This window comes from Nesoenas mayeri (assembly GCF_963082525.1).
Source record: "Nesoenas mayeri genome assembly, chromosome: 16".
Classification (NCBI taxonomy): Eukaryota; Metazoa; Chordata; class Aves; order Columbiformes; family Columbidae; genus Nesoenas; species Nesoenas mayeri.
Window position 1 is genome coordinate 16,328,952 of NC_137562.1, and position 22,353 is coordinate 16,351,304.

Genomic DNA, 22,353 nt, shown 5'->3' on the forward strand with positions numbered 1-22,353 from the left:
GAACCTTGATGTTAGAATCAGTGCTATTTGCAGGATGTCTCGCACTCATCAGTCCCTTGATGAAACAAGACTTTTCCCAGGATTTCGTACCAGCTCTCGTGCAGGGTATCTACATTCCCACAGCCACAGGCCTTGCACGTGCAGCGAGATGGACTTACTGCCGTGTTATCACAGAGCAGACGTGATAAATCCACCTGGTACACAGGTGCAGTTCAGCTGCATGGTGGGTATGCCTTAGGTCTGATACGCAGTGTATCTGCATATGTCTCACAGCTGCTTTCCAGGGAACTGAAAAAGCCGTTCTAAGCTATACATGACCAAAAAAATTATTTATTTAAGAATAATTTCTGGAATCCATGCCTGAGTCTCTCCGTTGGGAAACCTATGGAAAAGAAAATTCCTTAACAGGCTGCATATTCTAGTGCAGCGCCTCAGGGGCAGTGCTGGGGCCGGGATTGTTCAATATATTCATCAATGATTTGGCCGAGGGAACAGAGTGACTGTCAGCAAGTTTGCTGATGACACCAGGCTGGGAGCAGTGGTGACACTGGAAGCTGTGCTGCCATCAGAGACCTGGACAGGCTGAGAGCTGGGCGGGGAGAAATGTAATGAAATAGAACAAGGGCAAGTGTAGAGTCTTGAATCTGGGCAGGAACAGCCCCAGGTTCAGTGTAAGTTGGGGAATGACCTGTTAGAGAGCAGCGTAGGGGAAAGGGACCTGGGGGTCCTGGGGACAGCAGGGTGACCATGAGCCAGCACTGGGCCCTTGTGGCCAGGAAGCCAATGGGACCTGGGGTGGGTTAGAAGGGGGTGGTCAGTAGGTCAGAGAGGTTCTCCTGCCCCTCTGCTCTGCCCTGGGGAGACCACACCTGGAATATTGTGTCCAGCTGTGGCCCCTCAGTTCCAGCAGGACAGGGAACTGCTGCAGAGAGTCCAGCGCAGCCACCAAGATGCTGCAGGGAGTGGAGCATCTCCCGTGTGAGGAAAGGCTGAGGGAGCTGGGGCTCTGGAGCTGGACAAGAGGACACTGAGGGGGGACTCATTCCTGGGATCAAGATGGAAAGGGGCAGTGTCAGGAGGATGGAGCCAGGCTCTGCTGGTGACAACCAGGGACAGGACAAGGGGCAATGGGTGCAAACTGGAACACAAAAGGTTTCACTTAAACATGAGAAGAAACTTGTTCCCGGTGAGGGTGTCAGAGCCTGGCCCAGGCTGCCCAGGGGGTTGTGGAGTCTCCTTCTGTGCAGACATTCCAACCCGCCTGGACACCTTCCTGTGTAACCTCATCTGGGTGTTCCTGCTCCATGCGGGGATTGCACTGGGTGAGCTTTGAGGGTCCTTCCAGTCCCCGACACTCTGGGATTCTGTGATATGAAATACGAAAAAAATTGTATCTGTTAAGCTTTTAATATCAAACATATAGTTTAGATATATAATAATGAAAAATCCTGCTTTATACATGATATCCAACAGCCCAACTCCTCGCTGTTAAATCTTGGAGAGACAGGTTCAAACCGGGGGTGAGACGGATTAAATATATGGGTTCATTTCTTAAGAAAACACAGGCTGTAGCACTTCTTTTAAAAAGCTACAGCTTCTAAGCAAAAGGCCTCAACGGTGCCTTTTTTCAGGTGTTTTTGGCAGAAGCATGAACATGAATGGAGGTTTCCTTTAGAAAGAAATGCACAAGGCAGTCGCACAGCATGCTGAAAATGGCTGTCAAGAAAAAGTCTCATAACACAGCAGATATTTAGTGTGTATTACAAACAAAATCAGCTCTTTAATCTGCGGACAATGAGTGACCATTGTGATCCAGAACAAGTAATGTAAACCAAAAGTACTGAGAGACATTGCTCAGAAGGGCAAATGCATCTGGCCACTGAACCTTTTAAGCTTATGGGCAAATCAGCAACCTACTGGGCATCGGCACGTTCTCCAGTAGTTTCTGATGATTTACACAATTACCAGTGTTCTTAGACAGGTCACTAATTTTAGCATCCACCCTACTTTTAAAAATTTGGTAACTCCCTTTCTAGACCATTATTGTTGGATTCTGTATCAGATGGCAGTCCTACCTCGTGGTCTTCAAGCAGTTACTGGTACTTCGGCAGATTCAGGGTAAACGGGGAAAGGTGGAAAAAACCCTCTTGCATGGAAAGACACTGAATTACAATGTTTCATGTTCTTATTCCAGAAATTAGGGTTGTCAGTCAATGATTTGGAAATCCAGGGCGAAGCCACAAGCCCTTAATGTAACTTCCTGCCCCAACCCCCCTTTTAAAAAAAACATTATTATCCTTCGAAAACACGATAATTCACCCTTTTCTTTCGTGTATCTGTTCAAAATGTTATTTTTAAAGCTCATCCTTTGTCCACTACTGTTCTCTGTCAGTGACGGTTCACTCCCTGTAGGGTACATCTCAACCCCCCTGTTTCTGTCATATGGACAAATCTCTTCCTCACTGGGATTTGGTTTTAGAGGCTCGCAGTGTGTATTACAAAGCACAGTGCCTTCCAGTGTGCTGCTCCATGCGCACGCTGTCTGGAGACCGGGCACAGCACGCAGGGCTCTTTGGGAAGAACTCTAAATATAGTAGGCTGCACTTCTAACGTTGTCTTTTCATTTCCTTCTGACTGAATTCGTGGTCTCCACCTTTCCTTTGGTTTCTCTCTTTAGCGATTTTTTTCCTACCTCCCAGCCCTGTTTTCCCTTATCATGTCCCCAGCATTGAAAAGGACAAATACTAGCTAATCTAATCTCTCCGCCCTCTCTTCTGCTTTAACAAAGCTTTTAGCTTCCCCTATCTCTCTTCTTTGTTTCCTTCACCTTCCTTTCCCTTCCCCCTCCAAATAAATTCATGTAAAAGAACTGGTCAAGCAGCCGTGCAATGGTTGTGACCTAACAGACACAGTCTTCCGCATCTGCCAGATGTACCTGCGTGTTGTGATACCAGACTTGTACCTCCTGCTGCAAAACATGTTTATGGACAATAAAATGAAGAGAAAGATATTTCAGTCTTTCCCCTTCTGGTTCCCGACAGGATTCTTTTGTCTGTTGTAGCAGAGTAGCCTAGTGGCTGAATACAAATGTTATATTCTGTGTGATACGCTTTCTAGGTTTTTGTTCTTGCTAAGGACTGAAGGTTTGTACATTTTTCTTTCGCATTGGGGCCACCTTTTCCTTGAATCAAGAGGGCGGGACCTCAGGCCTTTCCGGCGGCCGCTGCCTGTGCTGGGTGCCGCTGCGGCCCCCCCGGGGCCGGCCCTGCTTAGCGCAAAGCACGGACACGGTCAGGGTGCTTCCTGTTGTTCCCTTGCTGTACTTCATAGGGACTAGGCTTATATATTTTTTTTAACGGAATAAAGTTAGAGTAAAGCAGTCAAACAATGAGCATAAATGTTAATGACTGACAACCCTCACATTTAGTGCATGGAGGAATCAAATTTGGATGTTTGTGTGTTGGGGGGTGGTATCTCTTGAGTTGCATAGGCCTTTAGGTATGCAATTTAAAGAACCCTGTCTCGAATGCTTTAGACTGTTAAAACTGATGCAGGTATGCTCTTTAATGTCATGCATTTCCAGTGTGTTCTTGCTGCTGTAGTGGGCTGTACGGCTCCCTTTATAGCAGCGCTCTCTCTGGTTTCTGTTGCATTCCTAAACAGAACAAACTGCCAGCGTAATCCATGAGCCTTCCTGCTCCCTGCCCTGGAAAACGTTGCCAAAGCTAAAAAGGGAAAATGCTTCCAGCAGGGACTCAAGAATTACTTATGAGATGAGAATTTATACTCTGGGCTGTTAATCTGCTGTCGCAGCCTAAAACACAAGAATACAAAAAATGTAAGCGCAGTGATAGGGTGGTTTGGCAGTTTTCCTGTAACAATGCTATCTCCTGAAACAATCTGAATGCGCTGTGGTACAATGCAGAGTGGGATTATTCATTTTACTGAGTTACCAGCTATGAGTCATGTCGGCTCTCAAGCAAAGAGGTTTGTGTGGTGAAGTAGTTCTATCAGGAGCTCAGGGAGGCCATTAATTTTATTTGTGATTGTTTGTGGGATCATTAGCGCTCAAGTAAAGGTAGAGTGAAGTGCATTTTCTGTTTGCAACTGGCCCTGATTTATGAGAGAGGGTTTCTGTAGTCGGTTTTGGACAATCCTAGATCTTGCATGCTGGATTGGAAGAATGTTTATTTTGCTTTCGTTATTTTAGCTTATTATTTCATAATTACTGGTTTAATATTAAACCTCTCCCTCTACAACTCTTTTTTTAAAAGGAATCCTTTGATAATATGCTTCAGAATCACCTCTTAATCTATGGTTTCCATGGTAATTTGTTGGTGGCTGTAGAATGACAAGGCTAAGCTACCTAATACAGGTGCAAAATTTTGAGCAAAAATGTAAAGCCTTGTTGGGGCCTTTCTAACAGTTTGACCTTTAAAATCTTCATCTGGAGTTAAGCCTGCCTTCCTTCCTGGCACACCGATAAATCCACCCACGTCCACGGCGCTGGGGAAGAGAAATGAATCACATTTTTGAATCAAATGCTTGGGAATTGGCCCCAAATCAAACCGGTTGCTTACATGCCGTTTTCTCATTTTGTTTCACTTGCAGCGCTTTAGTAAAAGATAAAAGGTAAAGCAGGAACATCTGAAAAGCCGTATTAGTGTTTGTGTGCGAGCGGACGAGTAACTTGCCACGCAGAGAAATCTACGTCCTCTTAGGGCCTGCGTTGTACCTTAAAAAGCACCAAGCCCTACAGGGTTAATAGACAGGAAACCGCGGCGGCAGCGGCTCTCACGGAAGTCAGATTCGTGTAGGAGCCCGAGCGGGCCGCAGGGCGGGGCCGGTGCCGCTGGCGCTGCTTCTGCCCCGCAGCGTTTGTGCGGCGGGGAGGGCGCGCGCTGGGCGCAGCGCCCCCTGCGGTAGCGCCCCCTGCCATAGCGCCCCCTGCCATAGCGCCCCCTGCCATAGCGCTCCCTGCCGTAGCGCCCCCTGCCATAGCGCCCCCTGCCGTAGCGCCCCCTGCCGTAGCGCCCCCTGCCATAGCGCCCCCTGCCATAGCGCCCCCTGCCATAGAGCCCCCTGCGGTAGCGCCCCCTGCCATAGCGCCCCCTGCCGTAGCGCCGCTCCAGCGGCACAGTAGCCCTGGTGGAAATGGGACATGAAGGTTTTCCTATTTAAGGCTCGGCTTATAGTATCTAAAGAAATCCCACTGTCGGTATATGGTTGCTACGGTAGGTGTTAATATGTTTAATGTCTGGAATAGGAGAATTCTCTGAATTTTCAGTTATTAAGTCCCACCTGTGCATGTTCACTTTGGCTGTTCTGCTCTCCCTCCGTGGCCTTGCTTTCTGCGTGCTACACATCGCAGAACACCGGCAAAGTGGATTTAGCTTTTTGTTTATAAAGAACAGCTTTTGCAACCTGCGTGAACTCTTCCTCCTTCAGGCTTAAAACATCCAGATGCCCTCAGTAACGGCACGTTGAGACACATGTGCTCAGGCAGGCAGTCTGCAAACACTTCCCTCTGCTTGAAAATCTGGGTGTTTTATCCGGGGAGCGTACATTTGGGGTTCCTTTTCAGGTTTCTTGTGCTGAAACGGGCCTAGCTTAGCCTGTCTTCTCCCCGCACAGGATGGCTCCTGCTTGCCAGAGCTGCACAAAGATAATCGCTCAGGAAGTGTTTCAGCCAATCCCCTGAAGCTTTACATTCAGATTTACCAAAGTAGCCAATCCGGGATTAGCTTTTATTAGGAAGACAGATCATCAAGCTGAAGTGCCAAGCCCTTTCTGCCTGAGTACTGAGAGCCTGTCCTCCATGTTTTATAAGTATTGACATAACACTGTGTTAACAATGCATCCACAGAGGTAAGCCTTACTTTTTACATTTTTTTTTTCTCTAAGACCTATGAGTTGTGGGCTGAGAGTGTGATTCTCTGTGATTTGTTGTGCAAAACTCACACCACAGCACTTTATTAAGTTGGAACTGTTTAAATTTGCTTTCTTGGGTCACATGGTTAGTAGCCATTAGCCACAGCTTTATTTTGCAGGCTGGCAAACCTTGGCATACCTACTTCTTCACAGGAGGATGGTGCTGTTAGAGTTGCTCAAGATGCTGGTATTCCAAGGCAGCGCTGTGTCTGAGCAGTGTGCCAGCACTATTGTCTGTTGTGTCACATGCCTGCTGAAGAGAAAATGGAAGCTAGGGAGCAGATGCATTTAACTGCCCTACAGGGAGTCAAGCAGGGATAATGGCAGACAGCAGAACAGGCAAGTTTACCTTTCTAAACAGTGACTGGAGTAGCTAAGATAAGTTATCTCTGAGAAAATGTGGGATTTTTAAAAACCTAGACATCAGCAGAAAGTGCTAATGGCAGATTGTAGATATTGGGCCTAGGTGGTGGTGTGCTGTTGCATCATGTATTTTATGCAGCTTATCTTAACTTAAAATGGTTATTGAACTTTTTTTCCTGCAGGAGTAATTAATACAACGTGTTTCTCTTTCTGAGGGACAATCTATGGTTAACATTTTGTTCCTTTGAAGGAGAGTTTTTATGCTGCAGATTTTGGAAATGGGCTGCTGCTCAGTAAAATGCAGCAGCACATCTGTTTACAAATCTGATTCTTTATGGAAAATGTTTTTGAACTGTTAGCTTGCTTCTTTTACATGGTTCAAATAAACTAATGTACCTTTTATCTGTGCCTTTTTGTTTTACACTGTATCAGCCACAGTTCTGTGTTGTGGAGCCCAGAGGATATAAAATCATGTGTGGTTCATGACAGTGGTACATGTTGTTCGTTCTTGTTTTTGTCCTTTTTTCTTTTTTTTTTTAACTTTTGGTTTAATGCTACGTAATTATTTCAAGAAATTCCGTTTTGATCAATTCCCAAATCTGCCAGCCTGTTGTATCTTCTTAACTGGAAAAATGAGATGGGTGCTTGAGCAGTTGGTAAGTAAGCAGCATGCTACTCTCTGAACATTTTTAATACTTTTCCAAACGTTTTGGTTTTCCTGGGTCAGTCAGTCCAGTCCATGCAGTAACGCTAGTGCTTAGCTGTAGAAAAAATAAATGTGCTTAGCGTCCATTTTAAGGGACTTGTAGATGTAAGCTGTTTCAATTTGAATGCACCGTTTTTTTGGTAATTTGCCTCTAAATTTTGAAGCTTATACTTCCTGTTTACCTCAGGCCAGTGAGAAATATTGTGCTTGCTGTTTGTTCATAGATCGTTAATTACCGTGCTGGTGGGATAAAGCGCGTTTTCATTGTTCCTTGGGCTTTTGAGGTGTGATGAGAGCGCTAGTACTCAGCACTGGAGTGACCTTATGAAGTGAAGTAAATAATGCTTCACGAGCATATGTTTCTCATACTATACAAAGTATAACCTCAGACAAACTTGCTTGAATTATAACTAATTTAGAACATTTTGTGCCCATTACTAAGATTTTAATTGTAGTGCTTGCATACTTGTTTTAACAAGCTGTTTTTCAGTGGTCACCAGTATTGTTAACAAAAGCAGAGGAGGGATGCTCTTTTGTGCTCTTAATGTAATTTTTGCTCTTGTTTGCACAGTCCACACGTTTCCATGACTTGAGGAAGGCACTTAGAGCTAAGGCAGCTTTGCAAAGGGCTGCACCGAGGCACAGTTACATGCTAACTTCTACAGACAATTGCTATGTATTTGATAACATTCCGTAATGTAGCAATTTACCTCTGGTTACTTGTTTGCCAGTATGAGTGTCTTACTTTGAATATCTCACTTTGCTTAACAGCTCCCCCCCCCCCCCCCCCCCCCCAAGGGTTAGAATATAGAATATCTAGTTCAGTTTGCAGCCTGAAACACTGCTGAAACACCACTGACTTTCATGTGATTGCATTTTGTATGCAGTTTTAATGCATTTCTCAACATACATAGAAGTGCTAACACAGCTAAGAAGTTATTCTGGTTTTTGTTCTTCAGTTGCTAAAAACAGAAATTACATTTGGATGTAATTTTCTTAGCAGTAGTTTATACACATTAGCAGTTTACTTTCAGTCTTAAATAGTGCACAACATAATATTTGTTTAATATGAGGAAGCAGGAGCAAGTGATCTGCAATCAGAAAGCTTGTATTAAAATGGCTCCCACAGGTTTTGTTAAACCAGGATCTGTTTCAAATCTGCACCTCCAGACACTGCTGACAGTGGAGCATGTTTGTGTAAGCTGCCCTGTGCATGTAATGAAACAAAGCATCGCGAGTCTGTTAGAGTTCACTATTTTTAATCGCTCGAATATAATTCTTTTATAGTTCACAAAAAGAAATGCCTGCATTGCAGCAAGATGTCTGGGCAAGGTAGAGCCTGCAGCCGGCCCCACGGCAGCCCAGCGGCGCTGCGCCGCGGAGCCCGCAGCCAATGGGCGCGGGGGGGGCGCAGACTGACAGCTGCAGGAGCGGGGCTGGGAGAGGCCTTCTGGAAATTTCTGCCACCCCTGTTCAGCTAAGTAAAGCAAATTCAGCCAGGCTGACGAATTACATGTATTTTTGGTGCTTTGTCAAGGTACGGTGTTATCACTCACTTTCACAGATGGCGTAATAAGCAGCACTCTGCGCTGATTTTTCTGCTGTTCAGGACGGCTGGAGCGGGGGGTTTTGTTAAGTGACAGACGCAGGGAAAGAGCGTGTATTCTTTCTACCCAGGATCTTACAGGACCGGATCTTGTTGATGTCACAGTTAGACAGGACATCTATGGAGCAATTTAGGCGAGGTTTATTCAGCTTGTAGCAAATGGCCCTTATTCTAATGTAACTAGCAGTTAATCTTATAATTGCACTTTAAATTTTCTGGCTACTAAAGAGCAATGTGAATTGCCCAGGATGAATATGATTAGCCATTATTATTTAGTGCCAACATGCAGTTACTTTTGTAATTATCTGGGCAAAGAATGCAGTGGGGGAAAAACAAAGGAGTGATCCAGATTATAAATTATGATGGAAACAGTAGCTTTTGAGAAGCTACGTGCCTCTTTCCTTCTTTACAGGCAAACTGGTTTAGTTGGAAGCTAAATAGTGCTAGGGAAATCTGAGTGATTTCTTTAAACAAATGACAGCACCTAACATAGCGAGAATGAGGAAAATGCAGTGTATGAACCACTCCAAGTGTAACTTTGTCCCCCCCCATCAGGCAGGAATATTGCAATGTGGGGGAAAACCTACATTGCTCCTAAGGAAGCATGCGATGAAAGGAAATTCATGCTCAAAAATCAGAAATAGGTAGATGAGATTACAAATTTAGCCTATTGTATCAGTGTCTACAAACTTCAATTTGTTCATTTTCCTGATCTGTCTTCTATTTTGTGATATCACTTTTGCCTTTTTAAAAAAAAATTACCCTCTTTACTTTGTTTTCAAGTGTATTTGGCATATGGATCCAGTAGCTGAAAAGTGGTAGGTCACGGTCAGTTTTCTGTGGTAATGGTGCCACTCCAGCATAACTGGTTGAAGGTTGATAAACCTCAGTAGAAGTTCTCCTGCCTGGAATTCGGGGTATTAATTTCACTGTCTTGGAAGCTGACCGCAACCTTTGCCCGTGCAGAATGCAGCACACAGCAGTTCTCAAGTTTTGTTAGTTGTGCATCACTAGTATCTTTCCCATGGGCACATGAATCACATTATGGTGAATTTCGGCCTGTTAGAAGAGGTTCGATTTGCTTATTGCCTGCCAGCCCTGAGCAGCAGCAGGCTGGCTCTGAGTGTCTGCAAGGAGGGACTGACCGTCTTCATGGTAGGCCATTACGCTTGGCCTTTTAAATTGTATCTGGAAAGTATTTTAAGTACATTTATATTAATAAACATGTCTCTATTAATGGGTTAAAGTCTAATTTAGAAATAGCTGTAGAAGAACTAAGTTTTATTTGTTTGGTAAAAGTTTTCTGCCATTCTTACGTTAACCCTTTGTTGCCAGCTGTCATGGCATCTGAGTTTCATGCTGTGAGACTAAACCCGTGCTGTAGCAGGATGTCACATCCTTAATTGCAAACATGATTGTTCTCAAATCATGTTTTTAGCATCTGAAATCTATAACTCCTCTGGGTGCCGTGCTCGGGCCTGAGATCTACAGCTTGTAGTCTTAAAGACAGCGGTGTGACACCAAGGACCTCCCTCCTGCCCCGATCTTCTCTTCTGTGGAGATATTTTGAATGCACATTGAATAAGTACACGGTTTTGAAAAGAACCTAAATGTTCTTTAAATTAAATATGTATGTGTATATTTACTTTACTTGTTATCAGAGGTAACTAGCTTAAACATTGCTATGTGTAAATATTGGAACAAGCATTTTGTGTATGTTAATTGCTTAATACAAATTGAGCATTTTGCAGGGAATTCTGGAGAAGGAAATGTAAGATCTGGGGCGCTCAAACTGGAGAGCGAGTCTAAAATTGAGTGATTTCCTTAGTAACCTGTGACTTCACAAAACGCCCTGTCTTGTGCCTTTTTAGTGAAACATTTGGATGTCAGGTGTCTTTTTGTCATACTTCACCATTTCTGATGCTTGGTGCTTGGTTCGAGTGTGGCACTGCTGCCGGAGCAGGAGGCTCTGTTGTTGAGTAAACTGCTACCATTTTAGCTCCAGTTCAGGAATGAGGCAGTGCAGTGCTGTCAGACGCCATTTTAAGAGTCCTGCATAAATAGCATAGCTACCGATGAGTAAGAGACTGTTCTAGGTGAGTGCTTATACAAAGCTGCTATTTATTCAGCAATGGCATGCAAATATTTTTTTCAAATTTTCGTTGAATGCAGTTTTTTGAAATAATTATTTAGAATTGCTACTCACAAATGTGGTATGGGAGAGGCAGGCATTCTCTTAAGGGTGAAATTCAGTTTTAGTGCTTGTAGTCTTAAATCAGGGCTTTTTTGTTTTGCTTTCTCTTAATTAAAAGGAAAAATGAATTCCATAAATATACAGGTCTTGGTTTTAAGTGAATGTGTTTTTCCCTGATGCAGATCTAGGTTGTGAATGTGGGCATTAGCTGTTTCGAGTGGTTTTCCAGATCTGTCAGTTTTTCTTGGTTACATGTCAAGGTGCAGTAGTTCATCTGCAACTTTTTAATTGCTGTTTGTAGTTAACAGGGCTCCGAGCAGCTTTGGATGTTGGGGTAGAGGTGCGTTTCTCAGGTGCGAGCTGCTGGAACAGGAATGATCTTCTGAAGCAGAAAAGTCAGGGTTTGTGTACTGCTCTGAAATGTTAAAAACTGAGTCTTATGTAAAAACCCCACACTGTCGTCAGTTTCATAGAAAACATACTGAAAAATGAGGCAGCTGATCTCTTTGCATTTTTACATAAGTATCAATGAATCCTGTGTGTCTGCAGTCCTTGTTTTTTTCCTCCCGTTCCCAGCTGTCCCCAGGGGACAACGTCCACCCCTTTACCCTCATTCAGACCTGCTCAAATCATTTGTATGGAACAAATTAGTTCAACATTTTGGAAAACAAATTTTTTTGTAAGTTTTGTCAATATAACTAGGGAAGTTTTAAATAATTAATTGGTGTTCTAGGCAATTGACAGTGAAACTGGCAAAGCTTAAATTTCAGTTGTGTTCTTAAAATATGTTCCTCTGTTCATTCACCTTAATGAGGAAATAGGAATAGCTTTCAGAATGGCATACGGTCCTTATTGTGTTCATCCAGGTCCTTAACTGAGTGTGTGCCAGTGTCGGTTGTGATGTGCAGCCCCAGAGCAGCACACTGGCAGCACATACGTGACAGCAACGCGTGCTGTCTGCAGTGACAGCTCCAAGCCCTGCAAAAATGAATTGCCAAAAGAATGCTCTCTTGATCACACTGTTATTGCTTCCGGAGAACTAAATGCTTGTTTATAACTATTTTGGTGCTGCTTTTAGGTTTTTGTTATGGTTGTTGTGGTAACATTAAGGTACCTGTCATTAAAGACATGTTTTTCTTGAATTATTTAATTTGAAAACTTTTGCTAATGAAAAGTTTGGGTTTGGAAGTTTGTGCTTTATAAAACATTTTCAGAATATTGCTCATATTGATGGAAGGCGCAAAGGCGGAAAGATCTGTCAGCTTTAGAAAGTTGCTGTAAACTTTATGTGAATTGCTAGCGTGTATTTACAAACTTGAGTGTTAAAGATGAGCACTGCGGTCATCACCACATCCAGACAATGGCGTGTTGTGCAAGCCATAAAACCTGACGGCAAACAGAACAACGGGAGGTGGTCTGGAGGCTGTGGACGTCTTCCCCGAGCACGCTTATTAACTGTTCCACTTCCCCCGCAAGGTTTTCATTTCTTTTAGAACAATCTCAGCGATTTTCTTACAGACTGAAGTGTTTGTGCCCTTAAATGGTGGAGCAAGATTAATTATAGTAGAGAATATGGAGGTGCAGTCTGTTCCTGTAAGGCTCAGTTCTCATAGTACAGTAGATAGTTGCTGAATTTTGGTTTAGTTGTGATGACACATAGTGTGCATGTGTGTGTCGGATAAAGGCACCTGCATTGCTGAGGGAAGCGAAGAACCTCTGTGTCACTGGGGAACGCGGTTTGGATTGTTCATTTATATTCAAATCCTTGGGAACGCTGTCTTCAGGCACCTCGTCTGATTGCCCAGAGATGTGTCAAGACAAGATACTTTGTTCATCTTGGAACAGCTTATGAGGAATGTTCTTCTTGTCTCAGTAGATCTATTGAAAGAACACTCGAAAAGGCGATGGAGGAAACTGGCTGCGTTTCATAAATTAAACTGGTTAGGTGTGGAGAGAGGGGTGCCGGGCTGAGGAAGCCGCCTGCCCCTGCCCCTGTCCCTGCCCCTGTCCCTGTCCCGTCCCTGCCCCTGTCCCTGCCCCTGTCCCTGCCCCTGCCCCTGCCCCTGTCCCTGTCCCTGTCCCTGCCCCTGCCCCTGCCCCTGCCCCTGCCCCTGCCCCTGCCCCTGTCCCGTCCCTGTCCCTGCCCCTGCCCCTGTCCCTGCCCCTGTCCCTGCCCCTGCCCCTGCCCCTGCCCCTGCCCCTGCCCCTGCCCCTGTCCCGTCCCTGTCCCGTCCCTGTCCCTGCCCCTGCCCCTGTCCCTGCCCCTGCCCCTGTCCCTGCCCCTGTCCCTGCCCCTGCCCCTGCCCCTGCCCCTGCCCCTGCCCCTGCCCCTGCCCCTGCCCCTGTCCCGTCCCTGCCCCTGTCCCGTCCCTGCCCCTGTCCCTGCCCCTGCCCCTGTCCCTGCCCCTGCCCCTGTCCCGTCCCTGTCCCTGCCCCTGCCCCTGCGGGGCTGCTGGGGCTGCTGGGGCTGGCACGGGTGCTTCTCAGCCAGGGCTCCTGCACAGCCCTGTCTTTTAATACTGACTTGTAGCAACTCCTGTGTCTTTCTTGTTGTATCATGTTCCCCTGAGGTTGTGATTTGAAGAAAATGCCACCTGATGGACATGAATGAGTCTGGCATGTTGTGCCTGCTTTAATATAACTTAGGTGTAAGCTACTGCTGAAAGTTCGGTACTGCCTTCCCCCTGCCCACGTGCGCACTCCCAATTCCTGTTCTTCTGGCCATCCAGCTGCACGGTGAGCTGGGTCACAGACCTGCAGTTAAAATGAACGTGATTTCTGGAACATGAAGTTAGGGATTGGTGAAACCATTCCCCTTAGTAGCAGCCTGCGTAAAATGATCTTGGGACTTCAGCCCTAGTCTCGTAACAACGTGTATATGCCAATCTGTGGCTGAAACTGGATTTATATTTTAGAACCAGGTAATGTGTACTGTCAAATTACTTCACTTTTGACAGAACTAGTGTATTATTACATGGTTACCTCTGCGCATTATCAATCATATATACAAGATGTTTTAAAAATATGGATTTTATTACAGTTTGGTGATACTGAAATTGGATTTTGTAATGGGGGAGAGGAAGGAAAAAAACCAATGCAACATGGGAAGAGAACAAGGAGCCCATCCTGTGAGCCCATCTCGTTCCATTGCTTAAGAAAGAGAACGGACAGAGGCAAGTGGTGCATGAAATGTTTTGGTGTCTGCAACACCACGCCAGCTCCTCTTTGCTGGAGGCCCCTGGGAAGGGGTGTCACAAATGTGCAGTATAATTGACCTGCCCATGCACAGTAAATCGGTGAGCATTGGAGTATGGTCAGCTATGTTATGCATTTGATCTGCCCATGCAAAATAAATCTGAGAAGCATTGTGCTGCAGTCAGCTGTGCTACACATTTATCATAATTCTGATCACATGGGTGATTTCCTTGCTGATGAAATTAACAGCGTAGTCCATGAGCTGGGAGGTTGGATGCCGACAGAATAGAACTCTTCTTCACTGTTTTACAGCTTTAAAGAGCTTAATTTGTAAATTATTGCTATATACAGAAGACATGTAAAGAATAATGATTTCTGGAATTCACAGATCTTCTCAGCTGTGGCTCTTCCATACACTGAGCTTGGTTAATTTGTGTTTAAAATTTTTGCTGACATAACTGTCCTGTTTAGAAGTGTGAAGGGAATTGCAACTCAACTCCCCAGTAGCTGATAGTTGGTTAAAAGTAGCTTTGACAAATATCAGACTGAAAAGTCCTTCTGGTAAGTTTTCCTTTGTTTAGGAAGCTGTTTTAACTTATACCAGTAACAAAACTCCCGCTAACATAAACTGTTTGTCAGGCCAAAGAGTTTCTCTGAAAGAAATGTAACCAAGTCCTCAGAGTAGTTTCCGAGTGCTGATCAGCCGGCCTGGGCAGATTTAACCGCAGCGACTAAAGCAAAGGTCTCTGGCCGTCCTCTGGGCTTCCACTGTAGGAGCAGCGGTCCCTGCAGCGGGGTGGCCGGGTGGACGCTGCATCCCCTCCGCAGCAGCCATGGTGCACAGTCTGCCCTGTCGGTGTGCACTGTCCGTGTCAGTGTACACTGTCCGCAGCAGCCGCGGTGCACAGTCTGCCGTGTTGGTGTGCACTGTCCGCAGCAGCCGCGGTGCACAGTCTGCCGTGTCGGTGTGCACTGTCCGCAGCAGCCGCGGTGCACAGTCTGCCGTGTCGGTGTGCACTGTCCGCAGCAGCCGCGGTGCACAGTCTGCCGTGTCGGTGTGCACTGTCCGCAGCAGCCGCGGTTCACAGTCTGCCGTGTCGGTGTGCACTGTCCGCAGCAGCCGCGGTTCACAGTCTGCCGTGTCGGTGTGCACTGTCCGCAGCAGCCGCGGTTCACAGTCTGCCGTGTCGGTGTGCACTGTCCGCAGCAGCCGCGGTGCATAGTCTGCCGTGTCGGTGTGCACTGTCCGCAGCAGCCGCGGCGCACAGTCTGCCGTGTCGGTGTGCACTGTCTGCAGCAGCCGCGGTTCACAGTCTGCCGTGTCGGTGTACACTGTCCGCAGCAGCCGCGGCTCACAGTCTGCCGTGTCGGTGTGCACTGTCCGCAGCAGCCGCGGCGCACAATCTGCCGTGTCGGTGTGCACTGTCCGCAGCAGCCGCGGCGCACAATCTGCCGTGTCGGTGTGCACTGTCCGCAGCAGCCACGGTTCACAGTCTGCCGTGTCGGTGTGCACTGTCCGCAGCAGCCGCGGTTCACAGTCTGCCGTGTCGGTGTACACTGTCCGCAGCAGCCGCGGTTCACAGTCTGCCGTGTCGGTGTGCACTGTCCGCAGCAGCCGCGGTGCACAGTCTGCCGTGTCGGTGTGCACTGTCCGCAGCAGCCGCGGCGCACAGTCTGCCGTGTCGGTGTGCACTGTCCGCAGCAGCCGCGGTTCACAGTCTGCCGTGTCGGTGTGCACTGTCCGCAGCAGCCGCGGCGCACAGTCTGCCGTGTCGGTGTGCACTGTCCGCAGCAGCCGCGGCTCACAGTCTGCCGTGTCGGTGTACACTGTCCGCAGCAGCCGTGGCTCACAGTCTGCCGTGTCGGTGTGCACTGTCCGCAGCAGCCGCGGTTCACAGTCTGCCGTGTCGGTGTGCACTGTCCGTGTCGGTGTGCACTGTCCGTGTCGGTGTGCACTGTCCGTGTCGGTGTACACTGCCCTCAGCAGCCACTTACGTTAACAGACTGGACAGTAACTTGTCGCTGCAGAGGGAGAGATCTGCATCCTGCTCGGCTCTTGTGCTCTGGTGGTGTTAAAGGACAACTCTGATACCTGCTTCAGGCACATAACCTCATTCGCCTGACATGTTGAATTTGGGCTTGCTTCAACATGTTTTCTTTAATCTCTTATTTTGATAGTCAGATCTCCAAAAATGGTGTATAACTCAATATTAATTCTGGTTCTTTTTCCTCTCACTTCCTACCCCAAACTGACTTAACTAGCCAAATTAATTGAGGTATGGCATCACTGTGAGAAAGTAGAATGTCAGCAAGTCACGTATAGTTTGTCATCGACTTAATCATTTAATCCTACCTGGAATTAATTAAAACTGTCTGTGTAAAATTGGTTGAATGGTAGTAAGAACTCTGTTCTGATTAGCCTTTATTATAGTTAATAATTGGTGGAATTGTATTGCCAATAAATTACAAATATTTGGTTTGCTGTTATATAGTCTAGTTTCAAAAGAATTGAAATTATTTATCTAAGTTGTAAAAATTGCATGTTTCCTTCTAATTTGCAAGCTATTCCGTGTTGCTAAATCAGTTATTCAGCTCGTCTCTTCGTTGATGCTGGCGAGTGTTTAAACGTTAGAAGGCACGTGTACACACAGTTTATAGAGGCCTTAGATTAGGAGCTACAAGGAACAGGACTCCCGTTCATCTGTCACATACAGTTTATACATGCAGAGACATAATCTTCAGTTTATGATTACAAGACTCTCATTAGTAAGAATCGGTACCATGCAGAATACACGTGTGCCTGGATTGTTTCTTTACACAGCAAACCTTTCATTTCATCAGAAGTGTTAATATCATTGTATTTGACAGTGTTATGTTGAACTTCTATACATGAAAGTAGACATGGGAATAATAAAATCTGTAACTATTCTCATTCACCTTTTTGAATCCTGCAGCTTGGCTGAAGAGGAAATAAAGGCAGAGCAGGAGGTGGTGGAGGGGATGGATATCTCCACTCGATCCAAAGGTGAGTAAGAGGAATATTTCATTTATGTTCTACAACACACAAATATTTGTAAACCAGGATATTGAAACTGTGTGATCTACAGGTGGGAAGGCAAGGAAGGGAGCCAGGAGACCTGCGTGGTTAACCAGGGAGTGCTGGGTGTGCTCAGGTGGAAGAGGAGGGTTTCTGATCACGGAAGGGGGGGCTGGCCAGCTGGGAGAATATCAGGCTGTGGTCAGGGGGTGCAGGAGGCAGCTGGGAAAGCCGAGGCCTCCTCAGAATTAAACCTGGCGAGAGGGGCCAAGGACAACAGGAAGAGCTGTTTCCAGCACGTCCCTTCCTACCCCTGACGCTCTGTGATTCTGTGATTTGGAGTGGGGGGCAGAAATGCCCTTCAATCAGAATACTTGACATGGTGTTTACTCCAGTTCTTTGCAACTGACTGCCAGCTGTCTGTCCATCTCCTTTTGTACTCGCAGCTGGCTTTGCCGCTCACTTTACTGGAAAGCTGTTTCTGTAAAGGAGCAGCAATGGTCACTACCATCCTTTAAAAATTCTGGCACATACCTACTTATTAATCACATTTCTACTACAGGGGCCATAAGTCTAGTTAACTCTGAGTGTGCAGATGCAATTGTCTTGAAAGCATGGCACAGATCATCTGCATTCCCTTGTTTTTAGTGAGGTAACTTGGAAAGAAGACATGGTTATAAAACCCTTACAGGTGTATATTTTTTCCAGTGAGCAAAGTGGTTGTAAGGAAGCCTCGAGACTTGCCCGTAAGCCATCTTGCTTTGTTGTATTCCCAACCTGATCTATGAATTAGTGGTAGAACTTTATACTAGTTGAATATGTAGTTTTGCAGAGAAAGTAAAAGCACCATAAATGTCATCTCTCAGTCCAAGAGCTGTCCATATCATAGGGCTGCTCGAAATACTCTTTCTGGCCTCCAGTTACTTGGATTGAGGTGAGTTTCTCTGCTAGTTCAGTGCAGCGTTTCTGCAGCAGCAAGGTCACGGAGCAGGGTTTTAGAGCTCCTGTCACACTCGGCCCAAGGTTAGGAAGTGCAGCAGGCCTCTGAGCTGGTGGGACAGTGGTCACAGTGTTTCCTCTTGTAACATTAATCTGGTTCAGAATCTTCCTTTGTGTGTTTTAGAAAGGATGTAGATGAGGAAATTTGCCCTATATAGACAAACCCTTAAGGGAAGCCTAGAGCGTTGCTCGGTTGGTTTGGGTTTTTGCTGGTCCGAGCGGCCCGTGCCGGAGCTCAGTCAGTGTTCTGTGTCACCTCACGCTTGCGCTGGAGCGGCCGATGTGCTGCGAGTTCCCAGCTGAACTAGGGCTGCTGCAGCTTGTGCAGCTCGTGTGGACCATGTCTAAAGAAAGCTGTAGGAAAATAAATTCAGTTGCTTTAAAACCAATTAGCCTGATGTTCTTCATGAACATTCTTGTTTTGTTGTAAGCGGTTTAATTTTAATGGCTATAAATCAATTGCAGTTCAGTTTAAGCTAAGCTGAAACATGCATTGTTTAATCTGTAACAAGGGTGTTAACAGAGCCTTTGAATCAGTTTAAGTAAGATGGTGGTTTCAAAGCAGCCTAAGCTGGTCAGACTGCTCGATGCAGCAGTTCTATCCGCTTCCTTCCGTGCCCGGGCTGGCAGGAGCTGGACCGTAGGACATGGGGGCTTGCTCCTGGCCTAGCGCGCTGGCTGGGCTGCCAGGCTGGCGCGCGGGAGAGCGCGGGGACACGGCGCTGGGTGCAGGGGTGTTGGAGCTTTGTTGGCCAGCATGTGGGTAGGGTTGGGCGGTGATGGAGCTTAAAACCATAGCTAACAGTTCTTATTTATGCTTTATTATGTGACACGTAAGAGCAGGTCTGCAGCCGTGGTCAGAGCTGCGCAGCCCTGTGTGCTCAGCTCCAGCTGCGGTTTTCTACCTTTCTCGTTAGGCTGACCCTGACGATTGTGCTGTTGCACCGTGAGCTGTATCGGGTGACTGATCTCACTGGAAATTGATCCTTTTTGTAGTATCAGTTTTTTTCTGAATCGTGAACCGATTGACCCTGCTATTACACACAAGTGCCTGCGCAGAGCTGTGGGACAGGCCTGGGGAGGTGGGGACGGGAAGAGGAGGAGGTTGCTGTGGCAGTTATAATTTAGATCTGCTTATGAGCCGTGCATGTACAGCTTCACTAAATATGAGTTTCTAAAATGTACTGCTCTCCTGATCAGAACAGGAGGGCATCTGAGAACTGGAGATGGGAAATGACAGCTGACAGAGAACGAAAGGAGTCCAAAAACACAAAATGGAGTCAGCGGAGGGTGGCCATTTAGCGAACAAGAAAGGCAATGGATTAGATTATTATAATATTTTGTCTTCTGCATATGATACATTAACATGTCTGACAGAAACATCTTGTTATATTTCTGTTCCAGCCCTATGACCTACTTTTTAACCATGTTTATTAAATATTTCAAGATGGGGCTTGTAAGGCTTTCTGGAGAATTTTCTGATTATTTCCAGGTTGTGATTCCAGAGCAGCAAAACCAGCTTAATTGCTTGGTGCAATTCTGTTTCCACTTACTCTTGTTCTCTCTGGCCAGCAGTGAACTCTGCACTGGGCTTTTGCATCCTGTTAACCTGGAATTTTTTTATTTTTTAATCTTTTTTTTCAATTCCAGGTCAGTTTTCTGCTCGTTTGTTGTCCTTACCTGCCACGAGGCGTTGGCTGTGGCGGCAGATGGGCTTCCACGTAGGTTTCCTGTGTCTTGGCTGGCACTGTAACCGCTGCCTGCCTGGTGACCAGGCAAACGGAGCACTTGGACTGCCGCCCCGTCACCAGCCGTACACCCCTTGTATGCCCTGACATCCGTGCTGGCTCTTGGCCAGTCCTCTTGTGAGGCAGTTGAGGACTTGGGTATAGAAGCAGTTTTCTTCTTGCTTGTCTCCCTGAACCAGGTTACCAGGGCGCTGGACAGATGTCGTTGCTGGGAGCGGACTTGCCGCTATCAGTGACAGTCATTAGATGGTCTTAACTTGTCATGGAATCATATACTGAGACACTACTGCTTAATGCTGAGAGTTCTGACTTCAACAGCTTTTGCACTATTGCAGTTTTGTGTCGAAGGCTTTGGTCTGAGGGGCTTCTCTCAGTGACAAAATGTGTGGGTATTACAAATGTAAATGCAAAATGACTAACAAAATGAGATTTCCATAATACATTATATATTTTGTAGCAGTTTCATAATAGTACATTGTGTATCAACTTTTTGTGCAGTGACACCAAGTATTTAATCACATGGCGATGAGTTTCTCTCTCCAATGTGAAAGGAAATGTGAGATTCCTCCAGTGAATGGTGGCGCAGCCCGAGGTCTTCACCCCTGGTGCAGGGCCCTTGGTGTCCCGCAGGGGTTCCGCAGGGGCTGGGGCGCTCGCAAACACCGTTCATCTCCTGTACCGCAAGCCGTTGGGAAGCGCGTCTTTATCTTCCAAAGTCCTACAGCGAGGAAACATGTAACAATGTCTTTTTGTACTTGTGTGAAATTGTAATGGAGTAGGAGTTCATCAGGATTTACGCAACCGTGGCTAACCTCTGCTATTTATTACATTAAGCAACTGGATTGAGTTAATTGCATCAGTTGAAGTTTCTGGAATGTAAATAGGGCTTTAGTGGTTGATTGCAACTGCATCATCGTATTGCAGAATCTGGCATAAGATTAAAATGCCTCAGAGTTTAGTGTAAGTTCTAACAGATTTATCCATGATTTTGTTAAACATTTTGAAGATAATTAAGCTTGCTATAGCAGTATAGGTAATGGATTTTACAAATCATAAATCTGCTAGCAACCACGCAGTATAATACATATAACTGTGAGACCTCACGGTTCTGGAATCCATATAAATAATTAATTGAAGCCTGTTCTATCAAATCAGACTGTAATAATGCTGACAATGGAGGTAGTGTTCCTTTTTCAGAAATCTTCACTGATGTCCCTCAACACCATTTAAAGTACATGCGTTCAGAGCTCTGAGCAGGAGGAGGAAGGGAGAAGTGACCGTCAAGGCGGACGTCAGTTTGCTGTTTTCCACAGCATCGTATAACACCTAAAGGTCATTAGTCCAGCCGCCCCGCAGTGGGCAGGGACATCTCCACGGGATCGGGCTGTCAGGGCCCGTCTGGTTCCTTCGGAAGGTCCCACGTTCTGTGGGTGATGACAGCTCAAGCACTCTTCAGTCACCTTTCAGTTCTTGTGCCTTCGCTCACGCTGCCTTCTTTTGTAAGCCAGCCTGGCTGTTTCTTACAGCCAGCAAATTAATTCTTCATTAAATTTTTGTTCTTTTGTTGCATTACATTTCATCTCATTTAATTCCTTGATCTGGTTCACCAAATGCTGGCAGAACTATTTGTTTATAATAAAAGGGTTAGCATGGGGCTGGGAACTAATGTCAGCAGAAGTAGTGACACTTCTCCAGAGTGTCTGACTTACACAGAGTAATCAACTAGGTTTCTAATTGGAAATGTTGTTCAGAATTTTGCGTATTTGACCCACCTACATTGAGATATCGAACGCCTGCTTACATCCCAGGAAAGTCCTATTGGTGTAACTAAGGCTCGATTTGCTGATATCTAACACTGTTCCTGGAAGACTAAACTAACGCTTTTGTTGAAACCATACATCGCTGTTTCTGGCTCCTGGAAGACAAAAGGGCTGCTGATTTCACCGTGCAACAGCTCATGTTGAAAAGCTGCCTTTTTTCTTTCCTACTGTTTAGACAAACATGTTCCTGAGTTTCCTGCTTTTCACTTTCTGAACGTTTCCAGGAGAGTTCTTTTCTACAGCGGCAGCTCTTACCGCTTCGTACAGCTCATGCAAGGCTGGTAAACTTGATGGAGTTAAGATAAGGATAATTTTTTTAATTTTCTGTGCTTTATTTTGAAAAGCAAACCTTTTATTCCCTTCCACAGCAGCTCAAAAAAGGGTCATTCTTTCCCAACAGTAAAAAGCTTTTATGTTGTAATTTCCATGCTATTTGGGAAGGCTTTTGTTTTGTTTCCCTGGCCTTTGTGTGGGGTCGAATCTGAAGGTCATGCCGTACAGTCTCACCTGGCTTCCGTCGCCGCGCCGGGGTGCAGCGCCAAGGACCCACGTCAGCCACGTTTCCAGCCGCTGTCTTCATATCGGCACAGTTAACTTTGAGACTCGTTGCTCTGGTGATTCAGCCGAAATGAATTTTTGAGGTTTTTGCTCGTTTTGGCCGTATCAGTTATCTAAACCATCTCGCTCCCTGGGTGGCCAAATAACAGTGCTGGAGAAAGGGGAGGGAAGGAACGTGTGTTACGTGCTGTGGATT

The 22,353-nt window shown here is 46.0% G+C and overlaps 1 protein-coding gene across 1 annotated transcript in view; it reads left to right on the top strand.

The window, feature by feature from the left end:
• Positions 1–6,944: 6,944 nt before the first annotated feature.
• Positions 6,945–22,353, top strand: part of ZMYND8 (zinc finger MYND-type containing 8) — a 39,244-nt gene continuing 23,835 nt past the window's right edge. The window contains exons 1-2 of the mRNA XM_080354664.1: positions 6,945–6,950; positions 16,950–17,020. Of these exons, the coding sequence (XP_080210790.1) occupies positions 16,996–17,020 (25 nt within the window). The 5' untranslated portion in view covers positions 6,945–6,950; positions 16,950–16,995. The remainder of the gene's footprint in view (positions 6,951–16,949; positions 17,021–22,353) is intronic.